Source organism: Sander lucioperca, chromosome 16, assembly GCF_008315115.2.
Source record: "Sander lucioperca isolate FBNREF2018 chromosome 16, SLUC_FBN_1.2, whole genome shotgun sequence".
In the NCBI taxonomy this organism is placed as follows: domain Eukaryota; kingdom Metazoa; phylum Chordata; class Actinopteri; order Perciformes; family Percidae; genus Sander; species Sander lucioperca.
In genome coordinates, this window is record NC_050188.1 from 30,256,102 (window position 1) to 30,283,299 (window position 27,198).

The 27,198-nt window shown below is 39.5% G+C and overlaps 9 gene segments (V, D, J or C); 5 read left to right on the forward strand and 4 right to left on the reverse strand.

Annotated features, from left to right (window-relative positions):
* Positions 1-1,167: 1,167 nt before the first annotated feature.
* Positions 1,168-3,059, reverse strand: LOC116041745. The segment is given in 3 exon segments: positions 1,168-1,706; positions 2,465-2,540; positions 3,015-3,059. Coding segments are annotated over 3 exon segments (456 nt in total).
* Positions 1,168-26,615, reverse strand: LOC116046460. The segment is given in 3 exon segments: positions 1,168-1,314; positions 18,052-18,433; positions 26,560-26,615. A coding segment is annotated over 1 exon segment (255 nt).
* LOC116041749 lies at positions 3,699-4,248 on the forward strand. The segment is given in 2 exon segments: positions 3,699-3,755; positions 3,863-4,248. Coding segments are annotated over 2 exon segments (423 nt in total).
* LOC118493332 lies at positions 6,789-7,295 on the forward strand. The segment is given in 2 exon segments: positions 6,789-6,845; positions 6,953-7,295. Coding segments are annotated over 2 exon segments (375 nt in total).
* On the reverse strand, positions 8,825-10,370 carry LOC116043906. The segment is given in 2 exon segments: positions 8,825-9,162; positions 10,297-10,370. A coding segment is annotated over 1 exon segment (264 nt).
* On the forward strand, positions 10,816-11,659 carry LOC116039063. The segment is given in 3 exon segments: positions 10,816-10,826; positions 11,168-11,211; positions 11,319-11,659. Coding segments are annotated over 3 exon segments (378 nt in total).
* LOC116039054 lies at positions 16,268-16,591 on the reverse strand. The segment is given in 1 exon segment: positions 16,268-16,591. A coding segment is annotated over 1 exon segment (255 nt).
* On the forward strand, positions 20,449-20,976 carry LOC118493326. The segment is given in 2 exon segments: positions 20,449-20,540; positions 20,648-20,976. Coding segments are annotated over 2 exon segments (405 nt in total).
* LOC116046422 lies at positions 23,594-24,236 on the forward strand. The segment is given in 2 exon segments: positions 23,594-23,707; positions 23,924-24,236. Coding segments are annotated over 2 exon segments (366 nt in total).
* Positions 26,616-27,198: the final 583 nt, after the last annotated feature.

Genomic DNA, 27,198 nt, shown 5'->3' on the forward strand with positions numbered 1-27,198 from the left:
AACAAATTAACCTAAACTAAAGGGGTAACTTAAGTAATCATAGTATGGGCTGTGGATATTAGTATATTCAGTATAGTGTGATGTGCATGAGTGGAAAATATGTGTGTGCAAAGGTTGATAGGAGCAGAGTAGAGAACTAAAGCAGACGGGAGAGGAGCAAAGCTGCAGCAGAGTGGAGAGTCAGCCAGAGAGAGGGCTGCACTGCATCCAGACTTAAATAACCTCCTGCTACTGGGAACATCCTCAGCTGTTCCCAGTTGCTCTAACCATCACCTGCAGAGAGAGCACAGACAGCTGAATCACACAGCTAACTCAAGTTGACACCATCCATTCATATCACATTACAATCTCATGTTGTTATCTGATTCATGCCTAATTAAATTTTAACTTACATTCAGACACAATTTCAATTCAATTTCATTTCAATTTTATTTATAGTATCAATTCATAACAAGAGTTATCTCAAGACACTTCACAGATAGGTCTAAACCACACTTTATAATTTACAACGATCCAAAAATTCCAGTAATTCCCCCAAGAGCAAGCATTTAGTGTGACAGTGGCGAGGAAAAACTCACAGGTCCATATCAGTATGAAATATCTAAAACACAACAACACAAAGAAGACAAAAAGTTTAAACATTGAAGTCAATCAGATCAAAGTGATTCAAACAGACATTTGTTCCAATGTTGCTAAAAATATGAAGTGTACCTTGTGTCACATTGTGTGGTGTCAGTTAAAGTCATTATAATTATTTTTTGAATCATTTAAGCGACGTATACATTTGTACGAAAGAATCAAGAGGAGCCAACTTGGTAATTATAAAATAGTAATACAGAAATCATATGCCTGCATCTGTATGAAGTATATGCAAAAATATTTTATCTTACATGCAGCTCAAAAACCCAACAAATACACTGAGACCAAAAGTTAATTCTTCACTTTGGAAACAGCAAAATAATCTCTTCACAACGTCCATCCATTAGCTGTTGTTGATCTTCCTCAGCAGATGTTTTTGAAATGTAGATTTTCTAATTCTTATTCCTCTGAGCATTTGTGTGAGACTTCTCGTCCACGTCGGCTTAAAAGGTCAAATATTCCATGAGAACTGGGTGAGCCCTGTCTGCTGTTTCTTTACAATAACAGACATGAAAACTACTGATTTGATGAAAAGGGATTTATTGTGATGACATCATCAAAAGTACAACAAGCAACAAAACTATCAATGAAACATGTAATTAGACAGAGAGTGGGGAAAAGAATGAGAGAGAGAGAGAGAGAGAGAGAGAGAGAGAGAGAGAGAGAGAGAGAGAGTTACAGACTGAGATCAGTATCAGAGTGAAACCAGTAGCAGAGTCCCAGTGAGTCAGGTCAGGACTGGGAACACTGGTCTCTCCTCAGTGTCTCTGAGAGTGGAGTCTGGGAGCCCTGGGTGGCCTCACAGGTCACAGAGCCCACCTTCTCCCACTGGTCTGCAGGGAGCCTCAGGGTGCTGCTCCAGCTGTATTTGCCGTCCTTCTCCAGCACCCCGGGGCTCCTGCTCTCCTCCCAGCTGCTGCTGCTGCTGCTGCTGCTGCCGTCCACCTTCCAGGCCAGACTCCAGTCTGAGGGGAAGCCCTTGTTGGCCAGGCACATGAGCGTGGCCTTCCCCTTCAGCAGCTCCTCACTGGAGGGGGGCAGCACCGTCAGGGTGGGACGGACATCACCTAGGAGACACCAATCAGATTAGAGGACAGGGACCACACAGCTGTCAATCAACCAGCAGACACTTGGACACCTTTACTGTGTGAGAGTTGGTTTTCTCCTTTAAGGAGTTTCTGTCAGATGGTTTTTCTGCTCCACCAGTCACTCACTCACACATTGTTTCACTTCCCTTTAAGAAGCCTCTCATGTAAATCAGCACAGAGAGAATCATCTACACAATGAGCTGATATATATCAAACTATACACTGGAATAACCTAACTATACATGACTTTAAAGTATTTAGTGTAATAGAAACAAATCCAGAAAATGAGCTGACAACATCAAATGTTCTTCATGTGATTTTGATCATCATTACCAAACTGTTCAAATAGTTTTCAAACTTTGAAACAATACATGACACAGTAAAGAGATGTTGCACATTTTCAAATACCGATCTTTATCTTTGCTCTGTTCAATTGTTTGAATATCTGAATGTTCATTTGCTTTAAACAGTTATCATTGATGTGGAAAATTAAAAATGAATCTTGTAGAACAGTTTTTCAGTTTTATCTTTTCCACACTTCAAGTCATTTAAATTTCAGTTTGACAGAAATGTGTAAAGAAATGTTTAGTGAAGCTGCTCTGAGTTAGTCTCCACGATAAAGGAGGAGAAATAAAAACATGAATACTAAAAGTAAATAAAAATATATTTCATCGACTGCAAAACATAACTTTACAATATTAACAATGTATTTTTTTAGTATTTGTGCAGAAACTTACTTCCAACATTCAGTCTGGTTCCTCCACCGAACGTGTACCACAGTGATACAAAGTCATTGAGCCGCCGTACAAAAACCTCTCACTGTAGAGAGACACGGCTCTCTGACTTTGTCAGACTGAACTAAACCTACAAGCCCTCAAGATGCTACTTTACCATTAAAGCTGGAAATAATGATTTATCATCTGACTCAATTTCATTTTCTTTGCGATGAACTTTTGATTTTCTATTTCGAAAGCAATCTTTTGCCTCTTAGAGTGATATATTTCTTTAAAAATTGTGGATTAATATTTCACAAAAAAGGAAAGGTAAGAGTGCAGAAAGTAAAGGAAGAAAAATAGCTCCTGAAATAATAAGTTTTTTAAAAGTTTGACTTACTTCCAACATTCAGTCTGGTTCCTCCACCAAAAGTCCACCACAGTGATACAAAGTCATTGAGCCGCCGTACAAAAACCTCTCACTGTAGAGAGACACGGCTCTCTGACTTTGACACAAACAAACTCACCAAAATGAGGCTGTTTGTAAAATCTTGTCAGATAAAAGAAAACTGACAATAACACAGTGCTGCAGATTTCCAGAATACAAGTTTTTATTCATATTGATTTCAAATTAAGTGTATATTGTCTGTTTATATCAACTATTTTCAATTACAGAAGAAATTAGAAAAATGTTGTTGTCCACCTCAGTGGAAATTTGTCTTTGGCTTTTCCCAGAGTACAGCAAATGTTCATACAATGCACATAACACAGCACACCATTAAAAACATACAGAATATGCAGAATACAATATAAAATAGTGCAAATGGGAAGGTGGCAGCAAATAAGTCTCATAAAAAATACAAGACAGCAAATCTTAATAAATAACAAGTGTTCTCTGATGCAGTCATTCTGTGTTCAATGGCTGTATGGTATAGGGAATAAAATACTTCTTTTATATGTTCCAGCTGGTCCTGGGAAGCCTAAATCTAACATTTGGAAGATTTGTCAAGAAGTCAAAGTGTTATTGAAAGATCCTAATCAATGATCAGATAAAGTGATTGATCCATTGATGAACAGCATCATCAGAGTAATCCAAGTCCCTGTTGGAGTCAGTCAGAGCATTTCCATAGAGAGCCACTTTGCATCAGCAGCACCATGCTCCAGTGCTCTGGGAGAGTTTATAGTCCTGAGAGTTGAACACTGGATGACTGACAGCTGTCCTTCATGACAACAGAAGACACAGAAATCCTCCTCATCAAAAACATGACTTTGATCTCCGTCCTCATCTGGACTCTCCTCTGCTGCTGCTTCACAGGTAAAGTCCAGAGAATCAAACTCCTCTCCTCTATCAACATCCGTCCCTCTGAAATGAAGACGACTAAACCGTGACGCTGCTTTATGTTTTTGTCTCTGTATCCTCAGAGTCCAGAGGCCAGGTCACAGTGACTCAGCCTGGAGCAGTGAGCTCTGCTCTGGGAGGCTCCGTCTCCATCAGCTGTAGGACCAGTCAGGATATTTATTGTTCTAGCTGTTTAGCCTGGTACCAACAGAGAGATGGAGAAACTCCTAAACTGCTCATTTATGATACTACCACTCGACAGTCAGAGATTCCAGATCGTTTTACAGGCAGTGGATCAAACTCTGACTTCACTCTGACCATCAGTGGAGTCCAGACTGAAGATGCAGCAGTTTACTACTGTCAGAGTTTTCACTATCCCAACAGTCAGTATGTGTTCACACAGCGAAAAAGCGTCGTACAAAAACCTCCCTCAGTCAGACTGAACAGAAACTGAACTGACTGCTGCAGCTGGAAGCTACTGCAGAGACTGATACACTTCACTGAGGACACACACACACACACACACACACACACACACACACACACACACACACACACACACACACACTTGTTTGATAGTAAAGACTACAGAGTTCTCTTTCTGTGTTGATAATCAGAAGTTAAATTCACATCACTACAGTTGTATTTCCAAAGATTGAGTAGACAATAGTAACAGTGGAGATTTTGTACCTCCATGATTTATTTCATTGTAAATTGAACTCCTGGTTTCTTCCATCAAGAAATGCATCATCTGGTCATCTCAGACTTCTCATCTCAGAGTCACACGTCATCAAATCAGCAGCAGCTTTTCTTGCTCCACTCACTCCTCTTTTACATGTACAGAAAAGTTAAATCCACAGTTTGGAGTTCATGAAAATATTTTACTTCAGTAAATGCTCTTACCAAGAGAATAAAAGACACAAGCATTTAAACACTTCATCCAAACTACAAGAACTCCAGAACATATATTCTGACCTGCTCATATGTGTGGAGCCGTGCAGATAATTCTGTTTTTATGTCCCGACACTTATGCTGTCACCCAAATATAGTGGACGTGATTTATGTTCATAGTGATCAATTCAACAAACATATTTAAAAAAGATACTAAAGCAACTTCCTTTGTAGAAATAATGTCCAGGGGTCTCATTGATAAAACTGTGAGTAGGATCCTTACTATAAGTGTACAGACGCCCAAAAGCCCAAAATGGCGTATTCCATAAAAAAGTCAGATTTATAAAACCGTGCGTATGCACATCTGTAAGCAATGTTCCCTTTATAAATCACAGATTACCTACAAGTGTGCGTACGTGGATCAACCTCTTATCCTGCCCTGTACACGCCCATTTTTAACCATAAATAGTCAATGCAAAGCTCCTCATGAATGCTGATCAGTATGAAACAGCCGGTGGCCCCCAGAGTGGAGAGGACCTGTATTTGGACCGGGATGGCACGGTTCCGGCACGTTGCCCTCTCTACTGGACCCAATTCAGTACATAGAGCCAAGAGCTCAGCTTTAGGGAATCTAAATCAGCATATTAGCCAGTCATCATCATGGTCCCTGAAGTCTCTTTCTCTCCTGATTCTTCCATTAGTGTAGTCCTCCTGCAGTGCCAGCAGTGCCATCATGCAGCATTATGCACGGGGGGGTCACCGCAGTATTTTTATATTTACAACATATTGTCATTGTCAAAACCTTGCCAAAATCACAGCATTAACTAGTGGTACCCCACCCTGAGATACAATTTGAAGATGAAAGAAAGTCTAATAGGCAAACACACTTTTCTTCATGCAGGTTTTGTCATGAACAATATTAAAGTTTGGACCGATAATGCTCCGTAGAGGACAATGTGACGGCGAGACGCCGCCGATTAAACATTAAGAACAAATTTTTATTAAAGATTTGAGTTGGATTTTACATGGTGATTATGGAACAAGTATCACTCAGTACAAACACAAATAACACTGCTGGATTTATTCTTTATGATAACGTGGATGATATGGAGTGAAAAAATGTGCGTGAGGCACCAATACTTTAATTTTTTTACTTTTATAGTTATTCCCATTTACTTTCTGCAGTCTGACTTCAGTTCACCACCTCACCATCTGCGTCACCAATTCCTATTTTGTCTCCAATATGTGCGTACGCATGGGTCAGAGTTTACGTGGAGGACCGCACATTCTCCCGTCAAGTTTGTTTTTTATAAATCACAACTTTTGCGTTGGAAGTGGCGTACGCACATTTTCAGCCCCTTGTTGTGCGTACGCCACGTTTATAAATGAGACCCCTGGTTATTTTAGAAACTCCACAGACTTCACTATCAACAGTTTTTACCGGAACTACTTTCTATCAAAGAAATAGACCCTATCAAACCCACTGTGATGTGGCAGTTATGGACAGTGCCACTACACAAAAATATAAATGTTTATACAAGTCAAAGGTTTTCTATAAGACATGACATCACATGTTATACCAAGAATCATTTTAAAGTCTTTGTGACAAAGAGTGAGAAAGGTCATTAATCATCTGAAACAGAATTAATAAACAAAGTTGAAGACGGCAACATGATTTTTATTAACCTGTTTGAAGTCATTTTAATGAATATTCTCATCCTCTCTCTTCTTTAGATTTGAAGGAGCTGAATATGTTAAGCTGCAGAAAAGAGACAATCTGGAGAAAAAAGTAAAACAATGTTGAAGTTTATTGGTTTAATAGGTTTTAGTAATTCAACAGAATCAACATAAACCAAATTGCCAATGTAAACCAATCCAATTTCTCAATTTCTTTATGCATTACATCATGAATGATTTATAAGTCAGTGTTCTCAGCACTGAAGAGGAAACCCCCCTGTCCCTGTTGGAGTCAGTCAGAGCATTTCCATAGAGAGCCACTTTGCATCAGCAGCACCATGCTCCAGTGCTCTGGGAGAGTTTATAGTCCTGAGAGTTGAACACTGGATGACTGACAGCTGTCCTTCATGACAACAGAAGACACAGAAATCCTCCTCATCAAAAACATGACTTTGATCTCCGTCCTCATCTGGACTCTCCTCTGCTGCTGCTTCACAGGTAAAGTCCAGAGAATCAAACTCCTCTCCTCTATCAACATCCATCCCTCTGAAATGAAGACGACTAAACCGTGACGCTGCTTTATGTTTTTGTCTCTGTATCCTCAGAGTCCAGAGGCCAGGTCACAGTGACTCAGCCTGGAGCAGTGAGCTCTGCTCTGGGAGGCTCCGTCTCCATCAGCTGTAGGACCAGTCAGGCTGTTACACACATTAACTATCTAGAGTGGTACCAACAGAGAGATGGAGAAACTCCTAAACTGCTCATTTACTATACTAGCACTCGACAATCAGGGATTCCAGATCGTTTTACAGGCAGTGGATCAAACTCTGACTTCACTCTGACCATCAGTGGAGTCCAGACTGAAGATGCAGCAGTTTACTACTGTCAGAGTTTTCATGTTATCAACAGTCAGTATGTGTTCACACAGTGAAAAAGCGTCGTACAAAAACCTCCCTCAGTCAGACTGAACAGAAACTGAACTGACTGCTGCAGCTGGAAGATACTGCAGAGACTGATACACTTCACTGAGGACACACACACACACACACACACACACACACACTTTTTACAAGAAAAGGTAGACACACCATGATCAAGTTTTTACAAAAGATATTTATTTAAACAAATTAACCTAAACTAAAGGGGTAACTTAAGTAATCATAGTATGGGCTGTGGATATTAGTATATTCAGTATAGTGTGATGTGCATGAGTGGAAAATATGTGTGTGCAAAGGTTGATAGGAGCAGAGTAGAGAACTAAAGCAGACGGGAGAGGAGCAAAGCTGCAGCAGAGTGGAGAGTCAGCCAGAGAGAGGGCTGCACTGCATCCAGACTTAAATAACCTCCTGCTACTGGGAACATCCTCAGCTGTTCCCAGTTGCTCTAACCATCACCTGCAGAGAGAGCACAGACAGCTGAATCACACAGCTAACTCAAGTTGACACCATCCATTCATATCACATTACAATCTCATGTTGTTATCTGATTCATGCCTAATTAAATTTTAACTTACATTCAGACACAATTTCAATTCAATTTCATTTCAATTTTATTTATAGTATCAATTCATAACAGAGTTATCTCAAGACACTTCACAGATAGGTCTAAACCACACTTTATAATTTACAACGATCCAAAATTCCAGTAATTCCCCCAAGAGCAAGCATTTAGTGTGACAGTGGCGAGGAAAAACTCACAGGTCCATATCAGTATGAAATATCTAAAACACAACAACACAAAGAAGACAAAAAGTTTAAACATTGAAGTCAATCAGATCAAAGTGATTCAAACAGACATTTGTTCCAATGTTGCTAAAAATATGAAGTGTACCTTGTGTCACATTGTGTGGTGTCAGTTAAAGTCATTATAATTATTTTTGAATCATTTAAGCGACGTATACATTTGTACGAAAGAATCAAGAGGAGCCAACTTGGTAATTATAAAATAGTAATACAGAAATCATATGCCTGCATCTGTATGAAGTATATGCAAAAATATTTATCTTACATGCAGCTCAAAAACCCACAAATACACTGAGACCAAAAGTTAATTCTTCACTTTGGAAACAGCAAAATAATCTCTTCACAACGTCCATCCATTAGCTGTTGTTGATCTTCCTCAGCAGATGTTTTTGAAATGTAGATTTTCTAATTCTTATTCCTCTGAGCATTTGTGTGAGACTTCTCGTCCACGTCGGCTTAAAAGGTCAAATATTCCATGAGAACTGGGTGAGCCCTGTCTGCTGTTTCTTTACAATAACAGACATGAAAACTACTGATTTGATGAAAAGGGATTTATTGTGATGACATCATCAAAAGTACAACAAGCAACAAAACTATCAATGAAACATGTAATTAGACAGAGAGTGGGGAAAAGAATGAGAGAGAGAGAGAGAGAGAGAGAGAGCGAGAGAGAGAGAGAGAGAGTTACAGACTGAGATCAGTATCAGAGTGAAACCAGTAGCAGAGTCCCAGTGAGTCAGGTCAGGACTGGGAACACTGGTCTCTCCTCAGTGTCTCTGAGAGTGGAGTCTGGGAGCCCTGGGTGGCCTCACAGGTCACAGAGCCCACCTTCTCCCACTGGTCTGCAGGGAGCCTCAGGGTGCTGCTCCAGCTGTATTTGCCGTCCTTCTCCAGCACCCCGGGGCTCCTGCTCTCCTCCCAGCTGCTGCTGCTGCTGCTGCTGCTGCCGTCCACCTTCCAGGCCAGACTCCAGTCTGAGGGGAAGCCCTTGTTGGCCAGGCACATGAGCGTGGCCTTCCCCTTCAGCAGCTCCTCACTGGAGGGGGGCAGCACCGTCAGGGTGGGACGGACATCACCTAGGAGACACCAATCAGATTAGAGGACAGGGACCACACAGCTGTCAATCAACCAGCAGACACTTGGACACCTTTACTGTGTGAGAGTTGGTTTTCTCCTTTAAGGAGTTTCTGTCAGATGGTTTTTCTGCTCCACCAGTCACTCACTCACACATTGTTTCACTTCCCTTTAAGAAGCCTCTCATGTAAATCAGCACAGAGAGAATCATCTACACAATGAGCTGATATATATCAAACTATACACTGGAATAACCTAACTATACATGACTTTAAAGTATTTAGTGTAATAGAAACAAATCCAGAAAATGAGCTGACAACATCAAATGTTCTTCATGTGATTTTGATCATCATTACCAAACTGTTCAAATAGTTTTCAAACTTTGAAACAATACATGACACAGTAAAGAGATGTTGCACATTTTCAAATACCGATCTTTATCTTTGCTCTGTTCAATTGTTTGAATATCTGAATGTTCATTTGCTTTAAACAGTTATCATTGATGTGGAAAATTAAAAATGAATCTTGTAGAACAGTTTTTCAGTTTTATCTTTTCCACACTTCAAGTCATTTAAATTTCAGTTTGACAGAAATGTGTAAAGAAATGTTTAGTGAAGCTGCTCTGAGTTAGTCTCCACGATAAAGGAGGAGAAATAAAAACATGAATACTAAAAGTAAATAAAAATATATTTCATCGACTGCAAAACATAACTTTACAATATTAACAATGTATTTTTTTAGTATTTGTGCAGAAACTTACTTCCAACATTCAGTCTGGTTCCTCCACCGAACGTGTACCACAGTGATACAAAGTCATTGAGCCGCCGTACAAAAACCTCTCACTGTAGAGAGACACGGCTCTCTGACTTTGTCAGACTGAACTAAACCTACAAGCCCTCAAGATGCTACTTTACCATTAAAGCTGGAAATAATGATTTATCATCTGACTCAATTTCATTTTCTTTGCGATGAACTTTTGATTTTCTATTTCGAAAGCAATCTTTTGCCTCTTAGAGTGATATATTTCTTTAAAAATTGTGGATTAATATTTCACAAAAAAGGAAAGGTAAGAGTGCAGAAAGTAAAGGAAGAAAAATAGCTCCTGAAATAATAAGTTTTTTAAAAGTTTGACTTACTTCCAACATTCAGTCTGGTTCCTCCACCAAAAGTCCACCACAGTGATACAAAGTCATTGAGCCGCCGTACAAAAACCTCTCACTGTAGAGAGACACGGCTCTCTGACTTTGACACAAACAAACTCACCAAAATGAGGCTGTTTGTAAAATCTTGTCAGATAAAAAGAAAACTGACAATAACACAGTGCTGCAGATTTCCAGAATACAAGTTTTTATTCATATTGATTTCAAATTAAGTGTATATTGTCTGTTTATATCAACTATTTTCAATTACAGAAGAAATTAGAAAAATGTTGTTGTCCACCTCAGTGGAAATTTGTCTTTGGCTTTTCCCAGAGTACAGCAAATGTTCATACAATGCACATAACACAGCACACCATTAAAAACATACAGAATATGCAGAATACAATATAAAATAGTGCAAATGGGAAGGTGGCAGCAAATAAGTCTCATAAAAAATACAAGACAGCAAATCTTAATAAATAACAAGTGTTCTCTGATGCAGTCATTCTGTGTTCAATGGCTGTATGGTATAGGGAATAAAATACTTCTTTTATATGTTCCAGCTGGTCCTGGGAAGCCTAAATCTAACATTTGGAAGATTTGTCAAGAAGTCAAAGTGTTATTGAAAGATCCTAATCAATGATCAGATAAAGTGATTGATCCATTGATGAACAGCATCATCAGAGTAATCCAAGTCCCTGTTGGAGTCAGTCAGAGCATTTCCATAGAGAGCCACTTTGCATCAGCAGCACCATGCTCCAGTGCTCTGGGAGAGTTTATAGTCCTGAGAGTTGAACACTGGATGACTGACAGCTGTCCTTCATGACAACAGAAGACACAGAAATCCTCCTCATCAAAACATGACTTTGATCTCCGTCCTCATCTGGACTCTCCTCTGCTGCTGCTTCACAGGTAAAGTCCAGAGAATCAAACTCCTCTCCTCTATCAACATCCGTCCCTCTGAAATGAAGACGACTAAACCGTGACGCTGCTTTATGTTTTTGTCTCTGTATCCTCAGAGTCCAGCGGTCAGTACACGCTGACTCAGCCTGGAGCAGTGAGCTCTGCTCTGGGAGGCTCCGTCTCCATCAGCTGTAGGACCAGTCAGAATGTTTATGGTGGGAGCTATCTACACTGGTATCAACAGAGAGATGGAGAAACTCCTAAACTACTCATTTACTATGCTAGCACTCGACAATCAGGGATTCCAGATCGTTTTACAGGAAGTGGATCAAACTCTGACTTCACTCTGACCATCAGTGGAGTCCAGACTGAAGATGCAGCAGTTTACTACTGTCTGAGTCTTCACATTCCCAACAGTCAGTTTGTGTTGACACAGTGAAAAAGCGTCGTACAAAAACCTCCCTCAGTCAGACTGAACAGAAACTGAACTGACTGCTGCAGCTGGAAGCTACTGCAGAGACTGATACACTTCACTGAGGACACACACACACACACACACACACACACACACACACACACACACACACACACACACACTTGTTTGATAGTAAAGACTACAGAGTTCTCTTTCTGTGTTGATAATCAGAAGTTAAATTCACATCACTACAGTTGTATTTCCAAAGATTGAGTAGACAATAGTAACAGTGGAGATCTTGTACCTCCATGATTTATTTCATTGTAAATTGAACTCCTGGTTTCTTCCATCAAGAAATGCATCATCTGGTCATCTCAGACTTCTCATCTCAGAGTCACACGTCATCAAATCAGCAGCAGCTTTTCTTGCTCCACTCACTCCTCTTTTACATGTACAGAAAAGTTAAATCCACAGTTTGGAGTTCATGAAAATATTTTACTTCAGTAAATGCTCTTACCAAGAGAAATAAAAGACACAAGCATTTAAACACTTCATCCAAACTACAAGAACTACAGAACATATATTCTGACCTGCTCATATGTGTGGAGCCGTGCAGATAATTCTGTTTTTATGTACCGACACTTATGCTGTCACCCAAATATAGTGGACGTGATTTATGTTCATAGTGATCAATTCAACAAACATATTTGAAATATACTAAAGCAACTTCCTTTGTAGAAATAATGTCCAGGGGTCTCATTTATAAAACTGTGAGTAGGATCCTTACTATAAGTGTACGTACGCCCAAAAGCCCAAAATGGCGTACGCAAAAAAAAAGTCAGATTTATAAAACCGTGCATACGCACATCTGTAAGCAATGTTCCCTTTATAAATCACAGATTACCTACAAGTGTGCATACGTGGATCAGCCTCTTATCCTGCCCTGTACACGCCCATTTTTAACCATAATAGTCAATGCAAAGCTCCTCATGAATGCTGATCAGTATGTTAATGACTCTGGCAGACAGAATCGTGATGACTGGCAGAGAAAAAGCAAAAAAATTCTCAGACGTTCAGGAATTGCTGCAAATTGAATTATAATTTCGGCCTGTTCTTGCACAGTGTAGGGATACCTGATCTATAACTTCATGTATTAATAATATGTCCAGAATGGCAGGCTTTATGGCACTCGGGGACAGCTTCGATATACCAGACGTAATAAGATTTAACAGAACTATATATCATATCCAAACAAGCCTTAGTGATAAGTTTAAGATTATATATAATATTTCTTAAAAAAAAACACTTAGCTATCTGACTTTTCCCTCTGGAAACAGCCGGTGGCCCCCAGAGTGGAGAGGACCTGTATTTGGACCGGAATGGCACGGTTCCGGCGCGTTGTCCTCTCTACTGGACCCAGTTCAGTACACAGATCCAAGAGCTCAGCTTTAGGAAATCTAAATCAGCATATTAGCCAGTCATCATCATGGTCCCTGAAGTCTCTTTCTCTCCTGATTCTTCCATCACCGTAGTCCTCCTGCAGTGTCAGCAGTGCCATCATGCAGCATTATGCACGGGGGGGGTCACCGCAGTATTTATATGTTTACAAGATATTGTCTTCATGCTGGTTTTGTCACGAACAGTATTAAAGTTTGGACCGATAATGCTCCGTAGCGGACAATGTGACGGCGAGACGGCACCGATTAAACATTAAGAAAAAAATGTATTTAAGATTTGAGTTGTATTTTACATGGTGATTATGGAACAAGTATCACTCAGTACAAGCACAAATAACACTGCTGGATTTATTCTTTATGATAACGTGGATGATATGGAGTGAAAAAGGGAGGCATCAATACTTTAATTTTTTTTACTTTTATAGTTATTCCCATTTACTTTCTGCAGTCTGACTTCTGCGTCACCAATTCCTATTTTGTCTCCAAATTGTGCGTACGCATGGGTCAGAATTTACGTGGAGGACCGCACATTCTCCCGTCAAGTTTTTTATAAATCACAACCTTTGCGTGGGAAGAGGCGTACGCACATTTTCAGCCCCTTGTTGTGCGTACGCCACGTTTATAAATGAGATGGCAACATGATTTTTATTAACCTGTTTGAAGTAATTTTAATGAATATTCTCATCCTCTCTCTTCTTTATATTTGAAGGAGCTGAATATGTTAAGCTGCATAAAAGAGACAATCTGGAGAAAAAAGTAAAACAACGTTGAAGTTTATTGGTCTCGAGGAACTTTTAGTTTTGTGTTTAAATTAAACATGTGATATTAGTGTAATGCTCTTTCCTTTAAAACCATGTTGCTACAGGATATGTCACTGTTTCTGGTTAATTGCAGTTGGTTGTAATGACTTGTTCCTCTGTGTCACACATTGTTCATGTTTGTCAGGGCTTGTTTGAGGGAAACAGATGTTCTGCATTAGGGCTGATTACTGAAATGTCGACATACTCAAACAAGTGTTCTCTCATTCTCTGTCAACCCTGAAAAAAAGATTTTACATCAATAAAACAAGTGGAAAGATCCTTGTTGGTAGAATCTGTCGTTTTGCATTTTAATTTCTACATTTCACAACAGTAGTTGTGTGTATGGATCTCAAATGAGAGCACAAATGCACATTGGCTGTGTGATGAAGACTATGCAGTTTAATAGGTTTTAGTAATTCAACAGAATCAACTTGGGTAAACCAATCCAATTTCTCAATTTCTTTATGCATTATATCATGAATAATTTATAAAGTCAGTGTTCTCAGCACTGAAGAGGAAACACCCTGTCCCTGTTGGAGTCAGTCAGAGCATTTCCATAGAGAGCCACTTTGCATCAGCAGCACCATGCTCCAGTGCTTCATCAAGGGCCAAAGTGTTTTAAGGGGAGTTCTCCTCCTCACTCTGCAGGACACTGCTGCCGACACCGACACCACCACCACTATCATCAGCCACGGGAGCTGATGAAGGTCCTGCTACTGCCGAAAACATGTCTTTTCGCTTTTTTCTTTTATTTGAGCCGCTTGGGTAACTTAGTTTCATTTTCGCGTTTAGACCATTGACATAAAAGAAAGGTTTAGACTCGTCTTGCTCCGTCTCTGTGTACTTCCTAGTTCTCCTGTCACCATGTTTGTTTATCTTTCGCGCCCGCACTGTTACGGACTAGTCCATTTCATTGTGAAAGTAGGGGGTGGAAGCAGGGCACCTGCAGCTGCAGGGGACGCCAATTTGCCAATTCCTCACACAGTTAAATGATAGATAACACAAAACCGCTTCGCAGCTCAGAGGATTTTTTTTTTTTTAATTCTCGTGCTGCCCCCCACGTGACATGAAAAAATGCCGCCCCGGGCGGCTGCCCGGATCGCCTGTGCAAAAACCGCCACTGGCTGCAGCAGAGTGGAGAGTCAGCCAGAGAGAGGGCTGCACTGCATCCAGACTTAAATAACCTCCTGCTACTGGGAACATCCTCAGCTGTTCCCAGTTGCTCTAACCATCACCTGCAGAGAGAGCACAGACAGCTGAATCACACAGCTAACTCAAGATGACACCATCCATTCATATCACATTATAATCTCATCTTCTTATCTGATTCATGCCTAAATCAATTTTAGTTTATTTCAGACACACAGGTCCATATCTCTCTAAAATATATAAAACACAACAACACAAACAAGACAAAAAGTTTAAACATTTAAGTTCATAAGGTCAAAGTAATTAAAACAGACATTTGTTTCAATGTTGCCAAAAATATGAAGTGTACCTTGTGTCACATTGTGTGGGGTCAGTTAAAGCAATTATAATTTATTCTTTTGAGTCAATTAGGCCACATATACATATGTATGAAACAGTCTAGAGGAGCCAACTTGGAAATACCTAAAAATATTAAGAAATCTTATAACTGAATATATTTGAAGTATATGCAAAACATTTTCTCTTACATGCAGCTCAAGTAATGTGATATTTTGGGATCACATTTCTGATATTAATATTTTGATGATAAAATATGCTGATGATATCCAACTTTATCATTCAAGTGCAATTATTTCTTCTCAGGATTTGTGGTTTACACAGATTCATTATACTCTCTGTACACTTCTAAAAACAATTCAACATGGATGAGATACATAGTATATCTGATCTTCCTAAAATATCTGCATAATCAGCTTTGTGACAAAACGAAATGTACAAATACTCTAATGAAGCAGTTTCTGCTGTCACAAAAGGTTTAAAGAATCTAGAATAAATTATGATATTACTTCAATCTTTCCTGGGTGACTTTCATGATTATCTGATAACTTTTTTGTTTTAAAAATGAGGTATACTAACAATGACATTATATTAACTTATAATTTCTTTCTCAAGACATATCCAGGACATTTTAAAATCTTAAAACTGAGTTAAATCTTTCTACACTTTTGGAACTATGAAGACATCAACATTGGTTTCTTTTAAAATAACAGACATGGATACAACTGATTTGATGAAAGGTTATTTATTGTGTTGAAATAATAAAATATTTAAAAGGCAACAAAACTTTATCAATGAAACATGTAATTAGACAGTGAGGGAAAGAACGAGATAGAAAGGTAAAGAGTAGCAGAGAGCAGACTGAGATCAGTATCAGAGTGAAACCAGTAGCAGAGTCCCAGTGAGTCAGGTCAGGACTGGGAACACTGGTCTCTCCTCAGTGTCTCTGAGAGTGGAGTCTGGGAGCCCTGGGTGGCCTCACAGGTCACAGAGCCCACCTTCTCCCACTGGTCTGCAGGGAGCCTCAGGGTGCTGCTCCAGCTGTATTTGCCGTCCTTCTCCAGCACCCCGGGGCTCCTGCTCTCCTCCCAGCTGCTGCTGCTGCTGCCGTCCACCTTCCAGGCCAGACTCCAGTCTGAGGGGAAGCCCTTGTTGGCCAGGCACATGAGCGTGGCCTTCCCCTTCAGCAGCTCCTCACTGGAGGGGGGCAGCACCGTCAGGGTGGACGGACATCACCTAGGAGACACCATCAGCTTAGAGGACAGGGACCACACAGCTGTCAATCAACCAGCAGCCACTTGGACACCTTTACTGTGTGAGAGTTGGTTTTCTCCTTTAAGGAGTTTCTGTCAGATGGTTTTTCTGCTCCACCAGTCACTCACTCACACATTGTTTCACTTCCCTTTAGAAGCCTCTCATGTAAATCAGCACAGAGAGAATCATCTACACAATGAGCTGATATATATCAAACTATACACTGGAAATAAATGTCAACTTTTGGACAAATCTTTAAACCTCCAAATCAAGATCATCACAACCTAACTATACATGACTTTAAAGTATTTAGTGGAATAGAAACAAATCCAGAAATGAGCTGACAACATCAAATGTTCTTCATGTGATTTTGATCATCATTACCAAACTGTTCAAATAGTTTTCAAACTTTGAAACAATACATGACACAGTAAAGAGATGTTGCACATTTTCAAATACCGATCTTTATCTTTGCTCTGTTCAGTTGTTTGAATATCTGAATCTTCATTTGCTTTAAACAGTTATCATTGATGTGGAAAATTAAAAATGAATCTTGTAGAACAGTTTTTCAGTTTTATCTTTTCCACACTTCAAGTCATTTAAATTTCAGTTTGACAGAAATGTGTAAAGAAATGTTTAGTGAAGCTGCTCTGAGTTAGTCTCCACGATAAAGGAGGAGAAATAAAAACGTGAATACATATATATTTTATCGACTGTAAACAGATTTTAAAAAACATTACTTTACAATACTCACTATATAGTTTTTAGTATTTGTGCAGAAACTTACTTCCAACATTCAGTCTGGTTCCTCCACCAAAAGTCCACCACAGTGATACAAAGTCATTGAGCCGCCGTACAAAAACCTCTCACTGTAGAGAGACACGGCTCTCTGACTTTGACACAAACAAACTCACCAAAATGAGGCTGTTTGTAAAATCTTGTCAGATAAAAAGAAAACTGACAATAACACAGTGCTGCAGATTTCCAGAATGCATGTTTTAATATATGTTAAATGTATATAATGTCTTCTCTTCTTCTAAATAAGACAGAAGACATTAGAGTAGATTGACTTTATTGTCCACCTCAGTGGAAATTTGTCTTTGGCTTCTCCCAAAGTACAGTAAAGGTAAATACAATGCACATAACACAGCACACCATTAAAAACATACATAATATACAGAATACAATATACAATAGTGTAAATGGACAGGTAGCAGCAGATAAGTTCTATAAATAATACAGGAAAGCAAATCTTATAAAATAACAAGTGTTCCCTGTTGGAGTCATTCTGTGTTCAATGGCTGTATGGCATAGGGAATAAAATACTTCTTGTAAATGTTCCAGCAGGTCCATGGGACCCTAAATCTAACATTTACTAAACTCTGTAAAAGTGATTGATCCATTGATGAACAGCATCATCAGAGTAATCCAAGTCCNGAGCAGACTGAGATCAGTATCAGAGTGAAACCAGTAGCAGAGTCCCAGTGAGTCAGGTCAGGACTGGGAACACTGGTCTCTCCTCAGTGTCTCTGAGAGTGGAGTCTGGGAGCCCTGGGTGGCCTCACAGGTCACAGAGCCCACCTTCTCCCACTGGTCTGCAGGGAGCCTCAGGGTGCTGCTCCAGCTGTATTTGCCGTCCTTCTCCAGCACCCCGGGGCTCCTGCTCTCCTCCCAGCTGCTGCTGCTGCTGCCGTCCACCTTCCAGGCCAGACTCCAGTCTGAGGGGAAGCCCTTGTTGGCCAGGCACATGAGCGTGGCCTTCCCCTTCAGCAGCTCCTCTCTGGAGGGGGGCAGCACCGTCAGGGTGGGACGGACATCACCTAGGAGACACCAATCAGATTAGAGGACAGGGACCACACAGCTGTCAATCAACCAACAGCCACTTGGACACCTTTACTGTGTGAGAGTTGGTTTTCTCCTTTAAGGAGTTTCTGTCAGATGGTTTTTCTGCTCCACCAGTCACTCACTCACACATTGTTTCACTTCCCTTTAAGAAGCCTCTCATGTAAATCAGCACAGAGAGAATCATCTACACAATGAGCTGATATATATCAAACTATACACTGGAAATAAAATGTCAATACTTCACAATTCTAAAACCTTAACCATACATTACTTTACAGTATTTAGTGGAAACAAACAAATACAAATAATCATCTGACAACAATTAAATTTTCTTCATGTGGATTTCAGACATTATTTAGCAAACTGTTCAAAGATTTCAAACACAATTTGCAACAATATATGACATTATATTCATAGTGTAACATTAAAGACTAACCTTAACAAACATTTGAAGTAGAATATAAGTTTTGTGTTCATGAAGTTATTTAAATAGAAAGAAATGTTTAGTGAAGCTGCTCTGAGTTAGTCTCCATGATAAAGGAGGATGAATAAAAACATGAATATTTCATCAATAAAACACATATTTATCTGCCCATCCTAAAATGTAATTTAAAACATGACTTCACAATAATGTATTAACTATTTTGTGCAGGAACTTACTTCCAAATTCCAGTCTGGTTCCTCCACCGAACGTGTACCACAGTGATACAAAGTCATTGAGCCGCCGTACAAAAACCTCTCACTGTAGAGAGACACGGCTCTCTGACTTTGTCAGACTGAACTAAACCTACAAGCCCTCAAGATGCTACTTTACCATTAAAGCTGGAAATAATGACTAATCTTCATTTAATGTTTTACTTACAATTACTTTTTGAATTTCTGTTACTAAAGTGAACTTTGAGTCTTAGAGCAAACTTTTGTGGAAACCTATATCCATAAATATTGAAAGGCAACAATTTTTCCTAGACGGTTGAATATAAAAGAATACAAAGAAAAATAGCTCTTGAAATAAAAAACAGTTGACTTACTTCCAAATTCCAGTCTGGTTCCTCCACCGAACGTGTACCACAGTGATACAAAGTCATTGAGCCGCCGTACAAAAACCTCTCACTGTAGAGAGACACGGCTCTCTGACTTTGACACAAACAAACTCACCAAAACACATTCACAGTTTACCCAGTTTATGTCATAACTGGTCAAAATGTTTAAAACTTGATTCACAAACTATGAAAATGTATTTAATCTTTACTTGAAATGAAATGTTAAACATCCACTAACAATATAAATTTCTCTTTCAGTGAAAATAATAGAAATATTTCTGAAGAAATATTTGACAATAAATTCGGCCCAAATGTAAATAATTATCAATAACATGTTTATTGTAGATGATGAATGAATAATAAAAATAATAATATTTAGTTAAATCTGTCCCACAGTGATTTGATTGATTTGTGTTGTAGTGAATCAGTGGTTCTGGGAGGGGGGTGGCCAGGGTCCCCTTAATATTAAGCCTCGACCCCCCTCTGGCCCCCCTAGTTTTGTCAAACATATTCGTACATTTTTAAACCCTCCTTTATCCTCAAAGAGGAGATATTATTCATGTACATCGATAAACAAAATGTAAGTTAACAGTGAATGAGTGATCTTGTGTTAATTGTTGTATGAGTATCGTTAGTCTGTTGTAGAAGCAAACCTATGGAGGGTAGGTGGATGGTAACACTTGTGATTAATATATTTGGTACCCCTAAAATACTTTATGGACTCAAACCAAAGAATCATACAAATGAGCAGTGACACATTCCTAATCAATACTCTGATAAAGTGATTGATCCATTGATGAACAGCATCATCAGAGTAATCCAAGTCCCTGTTGGAGTCAGTCAGAGCATTTCCATAGAGAGCCACTTTGCATCAGCAGCACCATGCTCCAGTGCTCTGGGAGAGTTTATAGTCCTGAGAGTTGAACACTGGATGACTGACAGCTGTCCTTCATGACAACAGAAGACACAGAAATCCTCCTCATCAAAAACATGACTTTGATCTCCGTCCTCATCTGGACTCTCCTCTGCTGCTGCTTCACAGGTAAAGTCCAGAGAATCAAACTCCTCTCCTCTATCAACATCCGTCCCTCTGAAATGAAGACGACTAAACCGTGACGCTGCTTTATGTTTTTGTCTCTGTATCCTCAGAGTCCAGAGGCCAGGTCACAGTGACTCAGCCTGGAGCAGTGAGCTCTGCTCTGGGAGGCTCCGTCTCCATCAGCTGTAGGACCAGTCAGGATGTTCTTGGTGGGAACTATCTACACTGGTACCAACAGAGAGATGGAGAAACTCCTAAACTGCTCATTTACTATACTAGCACTCGACAATCAGGGATTCCAGATCGTTTTACAGGCAGTGGATCAAACTCTGACTTCACTCTGACCATCAGTGGAGTCCAGACTGAAGATGCAGCAGTTTACTACTGTCAGAGTTATCACAGTGGGCCTGTGTTCACACAGTGAAAAAGCGTCGTACAAAAACCTCCCTCAGTCAGACTGAACAGAAACTGAACTGACTGCTGCAGCTGGAAGCTACTGCAGAGACTGATACACTTCACTGAGGACACACACACACACACACACACACACACACACCCTGTAAGACTATAAGATAAGAACATTTTTGTTCCACAATGTGTGAAAAACATCCATAGATGTTATAGAACAAACAACACAATAATTGTTATTTCATTCATCCCCCACTTCACTTTTTCACCCTCATTAAGAACATTAAGTCATGTTTTAGCTGGGGCCAGGTTTGTCATCAATTTAGATAGATATACTTAATTTATCCTGAAGGAAATTAAGGTGTCCAATAGCTTATACACAACATAGATACACATAGGCACACAGACATTCTACAAAAATACAAAGAAAGATAAATAGTGTGCCTTTACAGTGAAGTTAGATTGTAGCATATTTAAAGGAGCAGTGTGGAAAAAATAGAGAAAGGTGTAATCGTATCATAGTGCAAGAGAGTGTCAGTGCAAGTACCTTGCCATTGCAAATTCTATATCTATTCAAGTACAACAGGCTACACAATATATCAAAAATAGAATAATCATTACTTAACTATACATAGACACTAGTAAAAGACTTGAAGAAAAGTTTAAGTTAAAGTTGAAAACTGTCCATACAGACAAAAAGACAGCGTGGTGTATTGACCATACAGGCAAGCTAGCAAAATGGGCAGGTGGCTAATATAGCCAGTAAGGGAGTCAAACAGTGCCAATCAGTCTAGTCTAGGGTAGTCCAGGGTAGTTTATGTGTATGTATAAAGGCACCCAGATGAAGGCATGGTACAAATGGCAGTGTGCAGAGCAGACTTAAACACTTAAGTCAATCACACTCCTCCCCTTCTGTGTAGCACTGAAGAGCTTAATGGCCCTAGGGACAAAGGACCTACGCAGCCTGTCTGTTTTGCAAGACAGAGACAGGAGCCTACTACTGAACATGCTCTTCTGCTTGGAGAAAGTGGTGTGCAGCAGGTGGCAGTCATTGTCCGTTATAGAGAGCAATCTGCTCAGGGTCCTCTTATCTGCAACTGATGTCAGTGACTCCAGCTCCATGCCCACCACTGAGCCAGCTTTTCTCACAAGCCTCTCCAGTCGTCCAGCATCCCTCTTCCTAGTGCTGCCTCCCCAACATACAACAGCATAGAAAAGGACACTGGCCAAATTTCATAGAATCCCACATTTTTTTCATATTCATAGTGGAGCAGTGGGTTTCAAATGTCTCCTTCTCCTTCCTCCTTGCCTTTCCTAATTTGCTGTTGAGTTTTTTTGGGGGATATTCCTCATGGCCACAGTATCCCCAACTACGGACTACACACTCTTTAATTTGCTTGGAAATATAAGATTCATTGTTTGGATACAAAGTTATAGACTTCTGAGTTAACACGTTATCTCTACAAAATGTTACATAATCAGTAATAGTGTCTGTTGCTTCTTCTAAGTCCAAGCTATGGAAGAGGTCCAAGTTAGTGCAGTAAAAACATCCTTTTAATGGATCAATGCCATCATTGTCCCAAACGTGGATTGTTTTTAATGGTGGTGTACTGCTTTTAAGCAGGGACTTGTAGGGTTAACTTTAGTAATTCAATGATGGGATGTGGATATCAGTGAAGTCAGTATTGTGTAATGGGCGTGAGTGGACAATATACACATGTGGGGGTGTTGTAGAGAACTAAAGCAGACGGGAGAGGAGCAAAGCTGCAGCAGAGTGGAGAGTCAGCCAGAGAGAGGGCTGCACTGCATCCAGACTTAAATAACCTCCTGCTACTGGGAACATCCTCAGCTGTTCCCAGTTGCTCTAACCATCACCTGCAGAGAGAGCACAGACAGCTGAATCACACAGCTAACTCAAGATGACACCATCCATTCATATCACATTATAATCTCAGGTTCATTCTTGACTTTGGAAACAGCAAAACAATCTCTTCACACCGTCCATCCAGTAGCTGTTGTTGATCTTTTAATCATATCACATACTTTTCCTCAGCAGATGTTATTAAAATGTGGATTTTCAAATTCCCATTCCTCTCAGTATTTGTAAGACTTTTTGTCCACGTTGGCTTAGAAGTTAAAATATTCCATGAGAACTGGGTGAACTCTGTCTGCTGAGGAAGATCATGTAATTGGATCCAAAGATCTGAGACGAGACAAGACCGAGTAAAAATGCGGCAGATTCTGAGACGAGACCGAAACCTTCAAAGAGTGGTCTTGAGACCAAGACTGATATTGAGAACTACAACACTGGACTCAGCCTTCTATAAAGACTCATCACTGCTTTACTTGGTGACATCTTCACATTACAAACACCCACAACATGTCAAACCTGCATTAATATTAATATCACTAATCATTATCAAAAAACACCATATTACCAAACTGGAAAAACAGAACAAAACTGTCCACAAGTCACTGGATCAGTTTACTACCAGACTTTTCAATATCCTCTCCATGTGAATATGTAAATATGTAGGTCCATGCTCTCAGCACTGAGGGGGAAACAGCATGACATGTTGAGGACAGCTACAGTTCACTGACTCTGTGTGTTTGCATATGTGTCCTGCCTCTCTGCTCCCAGCCGTTAAGAGGCCAGTGTTGATCAGTGACTGTCCAGGACTTTCAGAGACACTGACACGCCGGCAGCATGATGATGATGTCACTGATTCTACTGCTGGCCACCCTGGGGCTCCTTGTTCAGGGTGAGACTATCTTCTGAAAACTTTGCTTCAGGATGCAACCAGGTTCACCTCAATGATGTTCTGCTATGATGGAGAAACACTGGAACAAGCAGCATTTACCTTCTTCCATCTCTTCTCCATGTTAAAGAAATGAGACTCTTCTGTTTGGATGTTGATCATCTTTCTCCAAGCTGGATTTGTCTCAATAACTCTTCTGCTCTTTTTCATGTTTTCCAGGTTCATCAGGAGAAATCATCCTGACTCAGTCTCCTGGATCTCAGTCTGTTGCTCCAGGACAGTCTGTCTCTATCAGATGTAAAGCCAGTTCAGCTGTTAGTACTAGCGTACTCAGCTGGTACCTTCAGAAACCTGGAGAATCTCCTAAACTCCTGATTTATTCAACTTCAACTCTTCAGTCTGGAGTTTCAGATCGTTTTAGTGGAAGTGGATCAAACACTGACTTCACTCTGTCCATCAGTGGAGTTCAGACTGAAGATACAGCAGTTTACTACTGTCAGCAATATCAAAGCTATCCAGTCACACAGTGATACAACGTTGTACAAAAACCTCCTCAGCTGGAGAGGAACTGATCTGATTCAACAGCTGCACTGAAACTAAAACACAAGTTTGACTGACCAAAAATATATTTAATAATAATCGACTTTGAACACTTTAACACTAAATATACTTTATCTAACTACAAGTTATACTTTAAAGTCTTTCATTAAAACAGGGTTTGACATTCTGCTACACATCAAAGCTGACTTCTGTTAAAGTATAATTTCAATTCTTTGATAGGTTTAATCCACAGAGTATGATAACACATGAACACTAAAACTGTAAATATGATTTGATTATTTAATATTTAACCAGATTTCATAGAAACTCAAACATACTCATAGTTGAAATACATTACAACATGTAATTTCATTCATGTTGTAAAGTTACTAATCACGTCTATGACATATTTTAGTCATTTTGTGTTTTGTATTTTTTAGCGAACAAATGTACTTTATGATTGAAATCAAAAATGATCCATTGAGTATGTAAATCAGAAACGTTTAAATTATTTCCTTTGTCGTCTCTTTATTTATCTTCGTGGATCTTCAGCAGAAACACAATGTAAATATTTCCAGAGTTTGAACTGAAGATCAGTCATTTTACTACTCTCTATGCTGATGATATTGTGATCATTTTTTTCTAATAATATTGACATTTTTTAGATACACTTAAAGCAATTACAATATAACAGTCCTTACTTTAAACACTCTTCAATTCAATTCAATTTTATTTATAGTATCAAATCATAATAATCAGTAATAAGAGATGATTGGATGATGTATCATTGAAATATTCTGACCATGAGTTTTGTTCCAAAGGTTTATTAATACAGACATTGTTTGTTTTATATATATCCTACATAACTATCTTTCTACATTAGAGAGCTTACCACATGTTTGTTAGATCAGTTTGTCCTCAGGAATTCAAAAAGTCACTGACACGCTTAAGAAAAGATGTAAAGAGACACTTTGATAATAACAAACATGGAAACAACTGATTTGATGAACACGTCTTTATTGTCTTTAAACACTGAAATAATATAGAAATATTGCAACAAGCTGGTAAATATCGCTATTGAAAAATATCAAATTAAAAACAGAGAGAGTAGCAGAGAGCAGACTGAGATCAGTATCAGAGTGAAACCAGTAGCAGAGTCCCAGTGAGTCAGGTCAGGACTGGGAACACTGGTCTCTCCTCAGTGTCTCTGAGAGTGGAGTCTGGGAGCCCTGGGTGGCCTCACAGGTCACAGAGCCCACCTTCTCCCACTGGTCTGCAGGGAGCCTCAGGGTGCTGCTCCAGCTGTATTTGCCGTCCTTCTCCAGCACCCCGGGGCTCCTGCTCTCCTCCCAGCTGCTGCTGCTGCTGCTGCTGCTGCCGTCCACCTTCCAGGCCAGACTCCAGTCTGAGGGGAAGCCCTTGTTGGCCAGGCACATGAGCGTGGCCTTCCCCTTCAGCAGCTCCTCACTGGACGGGGGCAGCACCGTCAGGGTGGGACGGACATCACCTAGGAGACACCAATCAGATTAGAGGACAGGGACCACACAGCTGTCAATCAACCAGCAGCCACTTGGACACCTTTACTGTGTGAGAGTTGGTTTTCTCCTTTAAGGAGTTTCTGTCAGATGGTTTTTCTGCTCCACCAGTCACTCACTCACACATTGTTTCACTTCCCTTTAAGAAGCCTCTCATGCAAATCAGCACAGAGAGAATCATCTACACAATGAGCTGATATATATCAAACTATACACTGGAAATAAAATGTCAACTTTTGGACAAATGTTTAAACCTCCAAATCAAGATCATCACCAACCTAACTATACATGACTTTAAAGTATTTAGTGGAATAGAAACAAATCCAGAAAATGAGCTGACAACATCAAATGTTCTTCATGTGATTTTGATCATCATTACCAAACTGTTCAAATAGTTTTCAAACTTTGAAACAATACATGACACAGTAAAGAGATGTTGCACATTTTCAAATACCGATCTTTATCTTTGCTCTGTTCAATTGTTTGAATATCTGAATCTTCATTTGCTTTAAACAGTTATCATTGATGTGGAAAATTAAAAATGAATCTTGTAGAACAGTTTTTCAGTTTTATCTTTTCCACACTTCAAGTCATTTAAATTTCAGTTTGACAGAAATGTGTAAAGAAATGTTTAGTGAAGCTGCTCTGAGTTTGTCTCCACGATAAAGGAGGAGAAATAAGAACGTGAATACATATATATGTTATCGACTTTAAACCGATTTTAAAACATTATTTTCCAATATTTAAAATATAGTTTTTAGTATTTGTGCAGAAACTTACTTCCAACATTCAGTCTGGTTCCTCCACCAAAAGTCAACCACAGTGATACAAAGTCATTGAGCCGCCGTACAAAAACCTCTCACTGTAGAGAGACACGGCTCTCTGACTTTGACACAAACAAACTCACCAAAATGAGGCTGTTTGTAAAATCTTGTCAGATAAAAAGAAAACTGGCAATAACACAGTGCTGCAGATTTCCAGAATGCATGTTATTTATTCATATTGATTTCAAATTAAGTGTATGTTGTTTGTTTGTATCAATTATGTTCAATTGCAGAAGAAATTAGATTAGATTAGTTTAGATTAATTTCCTTGTCCAACTCAGTAGGAATTTGTCTTTGGCTTTTCTTCAGAGTACAGCACATGTTCATACAATGCACATAACACAGCACACCATTAAAAACATACAGAATATGCAGAATACAATATACAATAGTGCAAATGGGCAGGTAGCAGCAGATACAGTAAGACCTATAAATATTACAAGAGAGCAAATCCCAAGTTCCCCGATGCAGTTATTCTGTGTTCAATGGCTGTATGGCATAGAAAATAAAATACTTCTTGTAAATGTTCCAGCTGGTCCTGGGAAGCCTAAATCGAACATTTTGAAAGATTTGTCAAGAAGTCAAAGTGTTACTG